The 15,090-nt window shown below is 48.8% G+C and overlaps 1 protein-coding gene across 1 annotated transcript in view; it reads right to left on the bottom strand.

Annotated features, from left to right (window-relative positions):
- Positions 1-15,090, bottom strand: part of LOC147700967 (D(2)-like dopamine receptor) — a 233,068-nt gene that overhangs the window by 87,233 nt on the left and 130,745 nt on the right. The window contains exon 3 of the mRNA XM_086928555.1: positions 14,369-14,706. Within this exon, the coding sequence (XP_086784681.1) occupies positions 14,369-14,674 (306 nt within the window). The 5' untranslated portion in view covers positions 14,675-14,706. The remainder of the gene's footprint in view (positions 1-14,368; positions 14,707-15,090) is intronic.

Genomic DNA, 15,090 nt, shown 5'->3' with positions numbered 1-15,090 from the left:
GTGACTGTCTCAATGGGTCTGTGGGTAAGTGTGTGAGTGTCTGAGTGGATCAGTGAGTGGGTGTGAGAGTCTCTGAGTATGTCTGGGAGTGGGTGTCTGAATGTGTCTGGGAGTGGGTGTCTGAGTAGGTATATGAGTGCCTGAGTGGGCATGTCAATGGTTGCAGCAGTGTCTGAGTGGATCTCAGAGTGGCTGTGTGAGTGGGACTGTGAGTGACTTCATGAGTAACTGAGTGGATCTATGACAGTGTGTATGAGTGTCTGTGTGGGTGTGTCAGTGTGTGTGAAAGTGTCTAAGTGGGTTTGAGAGTGGGTGCATTAGTGTCAGAGTGAGTCTAGATTTTCTTTTTTGCAGAATCCACTAATCCCCTGCAGTGGTACATGGGGGCGTGCTGAGCATCGTGGTGGATCCGAGAATGATCACTGTAACATCTTCCATATTGCTACAGTCTTGACATAAATTATAATCATGCCGAAGACCCCACTAAAAAGGTACAGAGGGACCTCAGATGCTATGAGGTCCCACTGTACCTGGGGTATTTTCTGGCCCATCAGATCCCCAATAATACACTCATGTTGTCAAGGTACCTCTACCCTGCCCCCTTCCACTACATTTCTATTCAATTTACCTAGCCATGGACCATTTGCTGATACATAAAATGGTGGCCACAACTTTTCATTCAGGTTGTGGCCAGCCAATTGTGGCATTGCTGTTGGCTCGTAAATTCGTAAGCCGCCCTGTGGATCCATGGAGTTTGTGCGTCTCTAGATATCTAGATATCTATATTTCTTTTTTCCTTTGATATCTTAAAAGATATTGAATGGATTTACACCAAATCATAAAAAGCACACTTTTTGGACCAAGATGACGGTTTCTGTCAAATTTGGAGCTCAGTGTTTCGGACTGTAGTTGTGTCAAAAATCGCTATGGAAATTAACATGGAAAACACACTTTTTTTTACCCCGCCCCTTTTTTATGGCCCCCAATTGACAGATCACCCCGAAAATATGCATGCAAACTAGAAACAGCAAGGGACTTCTTTTGTGAAAATGTCATCACAATTCATCAAACGGCGCCCAAGTTATAAGCAAGTCAAAAAATGATTTTTGACTTAACGAACCTTGAGGGGGTCCCCTGCAGGGTAAGTGAAGGCCCCCCCTCCGGACTCAATCTAGAGCTCCCTAGCAGAAGTGCGGTGCTGATGGGGCCCTCTGGAGGGTGAGGGCCCCCCCGCCCTGCGGGGGCTGCAGGGGCCTGTGTTACGCCCTTGTCAGCACTGTGTAGTTATATGTGAATCAGAGTTTCCATGGGATGAGCATTTTTTATTTCGATAATAACTTTCATGCAGTTTTACAAATCTTAACTAAGTTAAAAAATATATATATATCCAACTCAGCTAATTTCTGGAAAGTTTCAGGGTCATCCTTCAAGTGGGGGTTGAGAAAAAGTGGGGCCGGTTCCAAAACAGTTTTTACCCATGCAATTTCCACCATGCATTTTCCATAGGGAAAATGAGACAACTAATCAGAAAAAAACGCTGGACTGAATTTCACCAGATTTGGCAGAAAGCTACATCTTCACTCAAAAAGTGTACTCTTTGTGATTTGGTGTAAATCTGTTTTTAAGAAAATTTTCTGATTGGATGGTCCCACATTGTGATTGGCTATTCACAACACGATGAGAAATGTTGCGGCTACCATTCTTGAAAAATAAATTAAAAAAGAGAAAGGGTTAGGGTGGGATACCCTGGATCCCTAGCTCTTGTGGAGATTTCCTCCCTCCCCACCTCAGGAGGCCAACATTAAAAAAGACAAATTGGTCTATTGATTGTCTTGCTGGACCTCAGTGGGAGCCAGTGGTCCCACACCACCACCACCACAGACCCTTGTACTCCTGAATGTGAGTTTAGCCACAAGTGGGAGAGTTGTCCATAGTCCTAGCCATACAGCCAACCCCTGCAGCAGTCAACTGAAGGCCACCCACCTCCAACTCCGTAAAGTGCCTTCACCTTTAAAGGCAGAGTGCAGGCAGCAGCACTGCAAGCACTGGATAGGAAGCACTTTAATAGCCACTATAGGTACTATGCCTCAAACACAACGAGGGACTTATTTATGAGAGGCAGGTTTACAAGCCCCTTGTGCCACTCGTGCGTTACATTTTCCCCATGTTAAAACGGATGCACCGGCGGCTCAAGAGTCTTGTAATTAAGCCCCGTATCTATTAAGCACACAAAGCTACCCCGAGTGGCTTTTCATGGCCTCGTAGATATGGAGTGAGGTAAGACAGCACACGTTGCTGCCTTACTGTACTATGAGCCAGGGAGACTTTCCATGGGCATTGCAGTGGGTTACCTCTGCAACACCTACGGGGTTTGACGCTGCCCCATATTTACTTAATCACGTAAACCTAGGGTAGCGTCAAAATCCTACGCCTCCCCAGAGCAGGCGTAAGGAGTATTTCTCCTTGTTTATTCCTTTTTCCATGTGTGCTGCATTCTGCAGCTCACATAGAAAGAGAAAACACCTCTCTGGATTATTTTTGTGCAGGAAGGAGTACCTTCCTGTGCAAAAAGAATCCTGTCTGCAATGCAGACAACCTTTACCGTGGTGCAAGGGTGCCAGCTTTGGCTCTAGGCTGCTGAAAGAGCACCAGCGCAGTGGGGAAAGACAGAAATGCACCATATTTCATAAATACGGTGCATTACTGCCCCTACACATTGGCGTAGGGCACCGCCGCAGGAAGACTTGTAGCTCTGCCCTAATTGAGGCCCTGAGTGTATAAGCAGAGTGAACAGAATAGATGTGCAATGCACCTGCATCTCAACGTCTCACACAAATGCAGGGGCACGAGAAGTGGTAATGTTCATAGCAAAGCAGTTACAGTTGTTTTGTGATGTCAGAGGCGGCCACTTACACAGTGTTAACACACTGAAACAAACTGACTGAACAATAGTAAACACGCTTTGCACATTTCTCTACATCATGCTCTGTATGTTCACATCTATCTAATAATTAGTATTCACTGCATGCACCATCTGTCAGGATTCTAAAACACGTTTTTACTATTCAGTAACAAAGCCTTGCTTCCCAGTTTCTTTGTCATGATTCAGTTGTATACTGCCTTTCCCCATGCAGAAGTAATATTAATTCATTTTATGTAGTGCTTCATATATTAATTTTCATTATTTCTTTTTAGCGCTGCAATTTCGGGTTGTTTCTGTTACCTTATTTGCTAGCACTCAGTGACACTATGGGCTATATTTACGAGAATTGTGACGCAGGGCAGCAGAGCATGCGACCTTGCTGCGCTCCCCTGCGCATGCTCTGTATTTCAGCAGTACGATGCCTTCCTGTCCTTTCTCCCTGCGCTGGCGCTGTATTTCAGCAGTATTGTGCATTCCTGTCTTTTCTCCCTGTGCTGGCGCTGTATTTCAGCAGTGCGGTGCATTCCTGTCCTTTCTCCCTGCGTTGGTGCTGTATTTCAGCAGTACGGTGCCTTCCTGTCCTTTCTCCCTGCGCTGGCGCTGTATTTCAGCAGTATGGTGCATTCCTGTCCTTTCTCCCTGCTCTGGCACTGTATTTCAGCAGTATGGTGCATTCCTGTTCTTTCTCCCAGTGCTAGTGCTGTATTTCAGCAGTGCGGTGCATTCCTGTCCTTTCTCCCTGTGCTGGCGCTGTATTTTAGCAGTACGGTACCTTCCTGTCCTTTCTCCCTGCGCTGGCGCTGTATTTCAGCAGTACGGTGCCTTCCTGCCCTTTCTCCCTGCACTGGTGCTGTATTTCAGTAGTACAGTGCATTCCTGTCCTTTCTCCCTGTGCTGGCGCTGTATTTCAGCAGTACGGTGCATTCCTGTCCTTTCTCCCTGTGCTGGCGCTGTATTTCAGCAGTACGGTGCATTCCTGTCCTTTCTCCCTGTGCTGGCGCTGTATTTCAGCAGTACGGTGCCTTCCTGTCCTTTCTCCCTGCGCTGGTGCTGTATTTCAGTAGTACGGTGCATTCCTGTCCTTTGTCCCTGTGCTGGCGCTGTATTTCAGCAGTACGGTGCATTCCTGTCCTTTCTCCCTGCGCTGGTGCTGTATTTTAGTAGTACGGTGCATTCCTGTCCTTTCTCCCTGTGCTGGCGCTGTATTTCAGCAGTACGGTGCATTCCTGTCCTTTCTTCCTGCGCTGGCGCTGTTTCGGTGTGAGCAGGCTTGTGAGCAGGACATGGCAGGCTCAGGGAGGCATATGGTAAGCCCCTAATCTTTGAGGCGGGGGAGGCGGGTTAGGCGGGGAGGGGGCGAGGTTGGGGGAGGTAAAGAAGTGGGGCCCATGGCAGTCATCCACTTTACCAATGCCTCAAATTCCACCCCTCCCCCTGCCTGCAACCCAAATGTTGTTTATTGATCTGCTCTGCATCTTTGATAAAGGCCAGCACTGTCCAGTCACTTAGCTGTTCTGTTCGACTCCATCGATCATCAAATTAGCCTGGACTTCTTCCTGACAAACACATTTTTAGTAATACCCCAAGCTGTGAAAAGTGGTGCTTTTATCCCTGATCCCAGCCTCACTGCTCGTGGTGTCCCTGCTTAGCACGCGCCCTCTTCACGCTCTCAATCCTGAAGCAACGGGTGAAATTATTATTCATGTCTTTTCTTGTTTTCTTGTAACGTTCATTTTTTTTTAATTCAGAAGCAATACAAGAAGACGTCAATGTAGACAGTATACTTCGTGAGGGATATCAAAACAACAATGGAGGGAGAATAGAGGTTTCTAAAGAATAGAATCCACCTCCTGTTAGACTATATATAAAGAATGAGATTCTATCCTTTGTATTTTAGTTTTTATTTTCTATTGTTTTAGTGATAGGTGAAAGAGGCTTTTTCTCTAGGAATGTTAGAAAGAAGCACTATGGGGCATATTACCAAGCAATCGCGATAATTATCGCTATTGCTTGGTTAGCGAGAAAAAATTGTCGCCGAGCTGCGGCGATTTTTATCGCAGATAAACCTTGGTATTACCAAGGTTTATCGCAAATGCGATAAAAATCGGAAATAATGCATGAATATCGCAGAAAAGTCCGCGATATTCAGGCATTACCGAGCTAATGCTAGATGGTAGGTGGATAACATGGCTAAGAACTGCTCAGGGCAGGTGTTAGCTTTTGGAGATATTCGCGCTTAGCGCGAATATCTCCAAAAGTTGGTAATAGGAGATAGCGATGTTAGCGACTGTTTCCAGTCGCTAACATCTTGGCACGCCCACTTTGCATGTCATTAGTGATAAATATCACTGACATGCAAAGCAAGGCCCAAGATGGTTGCTATCTCCTACTAGCTGTAGCTAACTGGTGTTAGCGACAGCTAGGTAATAGGGAGATAATTTTATCTCCGCTTTCTTGGCTTTTAAAGCCAAAAAAGCAGAGATAAACCCCCTTGATAATATGCCCCACAGTGTTTTTAAAATACCCCTCACTCACTATGAATCCCATAGTGTCATGCTTCATCATAGGGGTCTTCCCGTCCCTCTACGGGGCGGGGCGTGCTATGACCTACGACTATGCGGGAGCACTTTTGGAAAGACTATGTGTCTGGTGAAGTTTGTGTGAGTGATAGGGAAAGTGAAAATAATAATAAATGACTTAAAAATGTTGTGGCTAGAAAAAAATATACACTTATTCAGTCCCCTACCTGGAAACTTTAAAAAGGGGAAGAGATAAGTGGGGGTAAATCCTACTCCCTACTTGGTCGACATGCTTCGAACGCAGTCCCCCCTGCGTTTCTCCTCAGGACCTAAATTCGATCCCTACTGCACTCTACACGGTTGCGGTGGATATATAGTATGCCTAATATCGCACAAAAACTGACCGCAAAAATAGGCTGGCCAGTGTTGACAATAAGGGGTAAATTAAATAGCAGTATGATGCAGGCAAGGGATTTCCTCCGGTCACAATGAACAATATTCATTGGTAAAGACAGCCTTCCTCCCTGATACTTGCTCATGTTGCATAATAACTGGAGAAAAAGTGTACTAATTTGGGTATTTTTTTGCGGCTATTTAACCTCTTATTGTCAACACTGGCCAGTCTATTTTTGCGGACATTCCTAGAGAAAAAACCGCTTTCCCCTTTCACTAAAACTATAGAAAATAAAAAATAAAATACACAGGCTAGAATCTCATTGTTTATATATACTTCGTGAGGGAGACAAATATACCCGTAGCACATTCCAAAAGCCTTAAAAACTCGACACAAGAAGAAGATATAGATCAATCAATCAATCAATCATAACATTTGTATAGCACACTACTCACCCGGCAGGGTCTCAAGGCGCTTGGGGGAAGGGGTCCGCTATTGCTAGAACAGCCAGGTCTTGAGTTGTCTCCTGAAGGCGAGATGATCCTGGGTCAGCCGAAGATGGATGGGGAGGGAGTTCCATGTCTTGGCCGCCAGGTAGGAGAAGGATCTACCTCCGGCGGTGGCTCTTCGGATGCGTGGTACGGCGGCGAGGGCGAGGCTTGTAGAGCGTAGCTGGCGGGTGGGCGTGTAGAAGGTCAGGCGGTCGTTGAGGTACTTGGGGCCCAGGTCGTGGAGAGACTTGTGTGCGTGGGTGAGGAGCCTGAACGTGATCCTCTTGCTGACAGGGAGCCAGTGCAGGTCCTTCAGGTGGCCGGAGATGTGGCTGCGTCGGGGGATGTCCAGGATGAGTCGGCGGAGGCGTTCTGGATGCGTTGGAGTCTTTTCAGTAGCTTGGCTGTGGTTCCAGCGTAGAAGGTGTTTCCGTAGTCCAGTCGGCTGGTGACCAGTGCCTGGGTGACCGTCTTCCTGGTTTCGGTCGGGATCCATCGGAAGATCTTGCGGAGCATGCGTAGGCTGTTGAAGCATGATGAGGAGACGGCGTTGACTTGTCTGGTCATCGAGAGGGAGAAGTCCAGGATGAAGCCCAGGTTGCGTGCGTGGTCTGTTGGCTTGGGAGTGGCGCCCAGGGCGGGGGGCCACCAGGAGTGGTCCCAGGCGGAGGGCGATGGTCCCAGGACGAGGACTTCCGTCTTCTCTGAGTTCAGCTTCAGGCGGCTGTTCTTCATCCATTCGGCGACGTCTTTCATTCCTTCGTGTAGGCTTGTTCTGGCGGTGGCGGGGTCTCTGGTGAGGGAGAGGATCAGTTGGGTGTCGTCGGCGTAGGAGATGATGTTGAGGTTGTACTGGCGTGCGATGGCTGCAAGAGGTCTCATGTAGACGTTGAAGAGGGTGGGGCTGAGTGATGATCCTTGCGGTACGCCGCAGATGACTTCGGTGTCCTCAGATCGAAACGGGGGGAGGCGGACTCTCTGTGTTCTTCCGGTGAGGAACGAGATGATCCACTCCAGTGCCTTCTCTTGGATACCGATGTTGCTGAGGCGTTGAACTAGGGTGCGGTGGCAGATAGTGTTGAACGCTGCAGAGAGGTCCAGGAGGATGAGGGCCGCTGTTTCTCCGTTGTCGAGCAGGGTTCTGATGTCGTCGGTGGCTGCGATGAGGGCGGTCTTGGTGCTGTGGTTGGCTCGGAAACCAGACTGCGAGGGGTCGAGGGATCCGTTCGTCTCGAGGAAGGCTGCAAGCTGTTTGTTGACGGTCTTCTCGATGACTTTGGCGGGAAAAGGGAGGAGCGAGATGGTGCTGAAGTTCTTGAGGTCGGTGGGGTCAGCTGCTGGTTTCTTCAGTAGGGCGTTGAGCTCAGCATGCTTCTAGCTCTCCGGGAAGGTGGCGGTGTTGAAGGAGGCGTTGATGACGTCCCGGAGTTGGGGTGCGATGATGGAGTCGGCCTTGTTGAAGACGTGGTGGGGACAGGGGTCGGTTGGAGATCCGGAGTGGATGGTGTTCATCGTGCGGGCTGTGTCTTCGGTGGTCACCGTGGTCCAGGTGTGGAGGGTGGCGGTGGGGGGCGTTAGTTCGACGGTTGGGTGCGTGGATGGTGCGCTGAAGCTGCTGTGGATGTCGGCGATCTTGCTGTGGAAGAACGAGGCGAGAGAGTCGAAGAGATCTTGTGAAGGAGTGATGTCGTTGTTGCCGGTGCTGGGGTTGGAGAACTCCTTGACGATGCTGAAGAGTTCCTTGCTGTCGTGGGCGTTGTTGTCCAGTCGTTCCTTCAGTGATTTATTCTTGGTGGTGCGGATAAGCTGGTGGTGCTTGCGGGTGGCGTGTTTGAGGGCGGTCATGTTGTCTGTGGTCTGGTCGAGGAACCAGGCTTTCTCGAGGGTGTGGCAGTTTTTCTTGGAGTCCTTGAGTTCGTCGGTGAACCAGGATGCTTTCTTGCTTCTGGGTCTGCTGGGAGGGTTCTTAAGTGGCGTGAGGTCGTCGGCGCAGGCGGTCAGCCACTTCGTGAAGTTGCGTGCTGCTTTGATGGGGTCCGTTGTGCTGGCGGGTGGGTTATGGCTGAGGGAGGTGGTGAGCTGCTTGGCGGTGATCTTGCTCCAGTTCCTGTGAGGAACCTGTTGCGGGTGGTGGTGAGTCGTGGTTCTTCTGAAGCTGAAGTGGACGCAGCTGTGGTCGGTCCAGTGAAGTCCGATGGAGTGGCTGAAGGTGATGTGCTTGCTGGATGAGAAGATGGGATCAAGCGTGTGGCCGGCGTAGTGGGTGGGGGTGTTGACCAGTTGCTTGAGTCCGAGGTTGGCGAGGTTGTCCAGCAGGGCGAAGGTGTTGCGGTCCTTGTTGTTCTCCAGGTGGAAGTTGAAGTCCCCTAGGAGGATGTAGTCAGCGGAGCGGACGGCGTGCGGGCTGATGAAGTCCGTGATGTCTTCGCTGAATTGTGTACGTTGTCCCGGGGGTCTGTAGACAAGGGTGCCTCTGAGGGTCGTCTTTGGGTCGGTGTGTACGTCATAAAATACAACAAGGACAGTATAACCCCCTAGTGGGGGCAGGGGCGGGGGGAAGAGGGAGGTGGGGAAAGGATGGGGGGATGGGTGAAATCCTCAAAGACTTCTTAAGGACCTTTGCCTCTAGTGTTATCAGCACACCGATGAGACCTAATTCTGCCTTGAATTCGGGTCTCCTAAATCCTTCTCCAAGATTAAAGCTTCTCTGCCTTGCATCCTCAAACGGATGGAACATGAACACCTAAGGCCTTCTTCTTGCTAGGACACTGGATCTTTGAAGCAAACTATTCAAGACTGCAGATAACACTCCCTAGTAGCTATCAGAGTAAACTTCCTTGATTTCTTTACTGATTTAATTGAAGGGCAACTCCAAGAGGTAGTTAAGTCATCTAGATTGCATCTTCGAAATCTCTAGAAGGTAAAACACATTAGCAGCCCTTCGGAGCTAAGACTAGCCGGTTGTGGCCAGAGTAATATCCCAACTTGGCTGTAGCTCTGGCCTCCTCACTGGCCTCCGGAATATCAGACTTGTCCCACTTAAGGCTGTTCTATGTACTGCTTTCAGGTTTCTGAGCAGAACAAAAAAAAAGACATCTATATCACTGCTGCTTTTGCCTACCTAATATGGCTGCCGCTTCAGGCATGTTCCACCACATCTGCAAGACTCACATACAAGGCCTCAAGCCTACAAGTTGGCGTAATTAACAAGGACCCCCTGTTAAGATAACAGAATATGTTTGACAGGGAAAAGCAACAATGTGAAAAAAATATACTTTTCAATCAAATATAATATCGCTAGGGAGACAATGGTAAATATGAAGCACACAAAATATTTGTTTCAAAAAAATAACAAAATGTTATATTTATTATGTATATATACTCAAGTTAAAAAACATTAAAAATTCATCACATAAAATGAAAGGAAATACAACATCTAATCAAATATACACAACAACATCATAAATGCATAAGAACAGTGGCGGACAATAATCGTCCTCTTCTCGACGCGCGTTTCGGCGTTTTCACAAGAACGCCTTCTTCAGGAGCCACATGTACAATCTGAAACGTGCAGGGGAAGGATTATCCTCTGTGGAGATAACTGCGATTGCTTGAATTCTTCTGATAGAAGTCAATCGACGACTCAGATTATTGATTATTATGTAGCTGGATGTAGCTGACGTTTTAGTGTGTTGTATTACACACATCTATATTAAAAAGGTAAAATCCTCCTAGGCCGACTTCGTTAGAATTAATCAAACTCGAGCGGCGCAGGGGTCACGGATGTAACTATGTTAAAAAGGTAGAATCCTCCTAGGCCGGCTTCGTTGGAATTAATCAGTTTCGAGCGGCGCAGGGATCACGGATGTATCTCTATAGCGATTAGAGCATCCGCGGTAACAGCAACCTGCGGGCGTCACGACCGATGTGTCAAATGGCGTCCCGCAGCCGTTGGGAATGATAGAGATCCCTGCGCCGCTCGAAACTGATTAATTCCAACGAAGCCGGCCTAGGAGGATTCTACCTTTTTAACATAGTTACATCCGTGACCCCTGCGCCGCTCGAGTTTGATTAATTCTAACGAAGTCGGCCTAGGAGGATTTTACCTTTTTAATATAGATGTGTGTAATACAACACACTAAAACGTCAGCTACATCCAGCTACATAATAATCAATAATCTGAGTCGTCGATTGACTTCTATCAGAAGAATTCAAGCAATCGCAGTTATCTCCACAGAGGATAATCCTTCCCCTGCACGTTTCAGATTGTACATGTGGCTCCTGAAGAAGGCGTTCTTGTGAAAACGCCGAAACGCGCGTCGAGAAGAGGACGATTATTGTCCGCCACTGTTCTTATGCATTTATGATGTCGTTGTGTATATTTGATTAGATGTTGTATTTCCTTTCATTTTATGTGATGAATTTTTAATGTTTTTTAACTTGAGTATATATACATAATAAATATAACATTTTGTTATTTTTTAAAAAAAAATATTTTGTGTGCTTCATATTTACCATTGTCTCCCTAGCGATATTATATTTGATTGAAAAGTATATTTTTTTCACACTCAAGCCTACAAGTACCAGCAATCTCACCTAGAAGCTATCAATAGCTGCAGCGTCGCATTCCTTGTGCTGCTGAGGCAGACGCTCTCTCTACCCTGCAGTGCCACAGAAGAAGGTCACAATCCATAGACCTTTCTCCAGCACAGCGCACCCCCTGAATAACAAGAATAATCTCTCTTCGAATTTTTAAATCTAGGAACCTTTTCTTGGGAAACATCTGCAGGTGGCTGGCTGCACACCAGTGGTCCAGTGCATTGCAGCGCTCTCCTTCTCAAGTTATTTTATTTCTATCCCACCGCCACAAGAGTCTGCTTCTGTATCTACCTTCAAGGACAGCACCCAGCCCAAGAGCCTGCTCCTGTATTTACCTCCAAGGACCGTACCCACCACAAGAGCCTGCTCCTCTATCTACCTTCAAGGACAGCACCCACCCTAAGAGCCTGCTCCTGTTTTTACCTTCATGGACAGCACCCAGCCCAAGAGCCTGCTCCTGTATCTACCTCCAAGGACCGTACCCACCACAAGAGCCTGCTCCTGTATCTACCTTCAAGGACCGCACTCACCACAAGAGCCTGCTCCTGTGTCTACCTTCAAGGACCTCACCCACCACAAGAGCCTGCTCCTGTATCAACCTTCAAGGACACCACACACCCCAAGAGCCTGCTCCTGTATCTACCTTCATGGACAGCACCCACCCAAAGAGCCTGCTCCTGTATCTACCTTCAAGTACCCCACCCACCACAAGAGCCCGGTCCTGTATCTACCTTCAAGGACAGCACCCACCTCAATAGCCTGCTCCTGTATCTACCTCCAAGGACCGCACCCAACACAAGAGCCTGCTCCTGTATCTACCTCCAAGGACCGTACCCACCACAAGAGCCCGCTCCTGTATCTACCTTCAAGGACCTCACCCACCACAAGAGTCTTCTCCTGTATCTACCTTCAAGGACCTCACCCACCACAAGAGTCTGCTCCTGTATCTACCTTCAAGGACCTCACCCACCACAAGAGTCTGCTCCTGTATCTACCTTCAAGGACTGCACCCACCACAAGAGCCTGCCACAAGAGCCTGTTCCTGTATCTACCTTCAAGGACCGCACCCACCACAAGAACCCGCTCTTGTATCTACCTTCAAGGACCTCACCCACCACAAGAACCCGCTCTTGTATCTACCTTCAAGGACTGCACCCACCACAAGAGCCTGCTCCTGTATCTACCTTCAAGGACCGCACCCACCACAAGAACTCGCTCTTGTATCTACCTTCAAGGACCTCTCCCACCACAAGAGCCTGCTCCTGTATCTACCTTCAAGGACACCACACACCCCAAGAGCCTGCTCTTGTATCTACCCTTATGGACAGCACCCATCCCAAGAGCCTGCTCCTGTATCTACCTTCAAGGACACAACCCACCACAAGAGCCTGTTCCTGTATCTACCTTCAAGGACACCACACACCATAAGAGACTGCTCCTGTATCTACCTCCAAGGACCGCACCCACCACAAGAACCCGCTCTTGTATCTACCTTCAAGGACCTCACCCACCACAAGAGCCTGCTCCTGTATCAACCTTCAAGGACACCACACACCCCAAGAGCCTGCTCTTGTATCTACCCTTATGGACAGCACCCATCCCAAGAGCCTGCTCCTGTATCTACCTTCAAGGACACCACACACGCCAAGAGCCTGCTCTTGTATCTACCCTTATGGACAGCACCCATCCCAAGAGCCTGCTCCTGTATCTACCTTCAAGTACACAACCCACCACAAGAGCCTGTTCCTGTATCTACCTTCAAGGACCGCACCCACCACAAGAGCCCGGTCCTGTATCTACCTTCAAGGACCGCACCCACCACAAGAGCCTGCTCCTGTATCTACCTTCAAGGACACAACCCACCACAAGAGCCTGTTCCTGTATCTACCTTCAAGGACACAACACACCATAAGAGACTGCTCCTGTATCTACCTCCAAGGACCGCACCCACCACAAGAACCCGCTCTTGTATCTACCTTCAAGGACCTCACCCACCACAAGAGCCTGCTCCTGTATCAACCTTCAAGGACCGCACCCACCACAAGAGCCTGCTGCTATATCTACCTCCAAGGACACCACACACCATAAGAGACTGCTCCTGTATCTACCTCCAAGGACCGCACCCACCACAAGAGTCTGCTCCTGTATCTACCTCCAAGGACCGCACCCACCACAAGAGTCTGCTCCTGTATCTACCTCAATGGACCGCACCCACCACAAGAGTCTGCTCCTGTATCTACCTTCAAGGACCGCACCCAACACAGGAGACTGCTCCTGTATCTACCTTCAAGGACACTATCTACCACAAGAGGCTGCTCCTGTATCTACCTCCAAGGTACTCACCAACACAAGAGCCTGCTCCTGTATCTATCTCCAAGGACACTACCCACCACAAGAGCCTGCTCCTGTATTTATCTTCAAGGACACCTCCCACTACAAGAGCCTGCTCCTGTATCTACCTTCAAGGACCGCACCCACCACAAGAGTTTTCTCCTGTATCTACCTTCAAGGACATCACCCACCCCAAGAGCCTGCTCCTGTATCTACCTTCAAGGACCGCACCCACCACAAGAGTTTTCTCCTGTATCTACCTTCAAGGACATCACCCACCCCAAGAGCCTGCTCCTGTATGTACCTTCAAAGATACCACCCACCCGAAAGAGCTTGCTCCTATATTGACTTCCATGGACACCACTCACCACAAGAACCAGCTCCCATATCTACCTCCGAGGACACCTCCCACCACAAGAGCCCTCGACTTCATCTACCTTTAAGGAAACCACCTCTGACAAGAGGCTGCCCCATGTATTTATATCCATGGACACCAGCCACCACAAGAGCCCACTCCTGTGTCTACACCACCCACCACAAGAGCCGCCTCCTGTGTCTACACCACCCACCACAAGAGCCCTCGCCTGCATCTACCTTTAAGGAAACCACCTCTGACAAGAGGCTGCCCCATGTATTTATATCCATGGACACCAGCCCCTACAAGAGCCCACTCCTGTGTCTACACCACCCACCACAAGAGCCCGCTCCTGTGTCTACATCACCCACCACAAGAGCCCGCTCCTGTGTCTACACCACCCACCACAAGAGCCCACTCCTGTGTCTACACCACCCACCACAAGAGCCTGCTCCTGTGTCTACACTACCCACCACAAGAGCACACTCCTGTATCTACCTCCAAGTACACCACCCACCCCAAGAACCCACTCCTATATATACCCCCAAGAACATGACCAACCCCAAGAGCCCACTCCTGTATCTACCTCCAAGGACACTGCACACCACAACCCCGCTCCTGTATCTACCTTCAAGAACACCACCCACCACAAGAGCCTGCTCCTATATCTACCTCCTAGGAGACTGATCCCCAAGAGCCTGTGCCTTGCTACCTTGTGGAATTCAACCCCCTAGATCAGTCCACTTCCTTACCTACCTCCAGGTACACCACCCAGGGCATCACCAGTGTTGCCACCAACAGATCGGCCACTGCCAGGCTGACTATGAGGTAGTTGGTCGTCGTCTGAAGGGCTTTCTCCCGGGAAACCGCCATGCACACTAACATGTTTCCAAAAACGATGAGGAAGATCAGCAGCACCAGAAGTATAGCATAGAAGTTGTATATGTGGCGGGTGTTCCATACTGATGGTGGTTGGCCTCCAGTCTCATTTGCTGCCACCAGGGTGAGGTTGCTGCTCCAATCATGGCTACTGTTTTGGATCACTATGTTGATGGCATCCATCTTGGGGCATCCAGTGCCATCTCAGTAATGACCTGTACTCAAAAGAGTTGAGAACGGTATTAAGATACACTGTTGACCACCATCTTGGAACAGCCAATGCATTTCAGTATTGACATGCACACAGAGGAACCAAAACTATTAAGACAACCAGTCCTTGCAAAAAACAAAGGATGCAATCTAGTCCCGTAGTTCTCAACCTTTTGACTTCTGTCCCCCCCCCAAAAAACCTCCACATAATCATTACATGAATCCGGGGACTCTCACCGAATAGTTATTAGATTCTGGGGACCCCACTGACTCACATTCCTTGAAAGAGCTGCCCCAGGCCTAAGCAGTTTGATGATTTGCACCTGAAAATACCACACAAAAATACAGATACAAGCATTCACCATTAAAATACACAAATAATGAAATAT

The sequence above is a fragment of the Lissotriton vulgaris genome, chromosome 7, assembly GCF_964263255.1.
Source record: "Lissotriton vulgaris chromosome 7, aLisVul1.2, whole genome shotgun sequence".
NCBI classification, from domain to species: Eukaryota; Metazoa; Chordata; class Amphibia; order Caudata; family Salamandridae; genus Lissotriton; species Lissotriton vulgaris.
The sequence above is the reverse complement of the archived record's forward strand: the minus strand, read 5'-3'. Positions and strand labels throughout refer to the sequence as shown.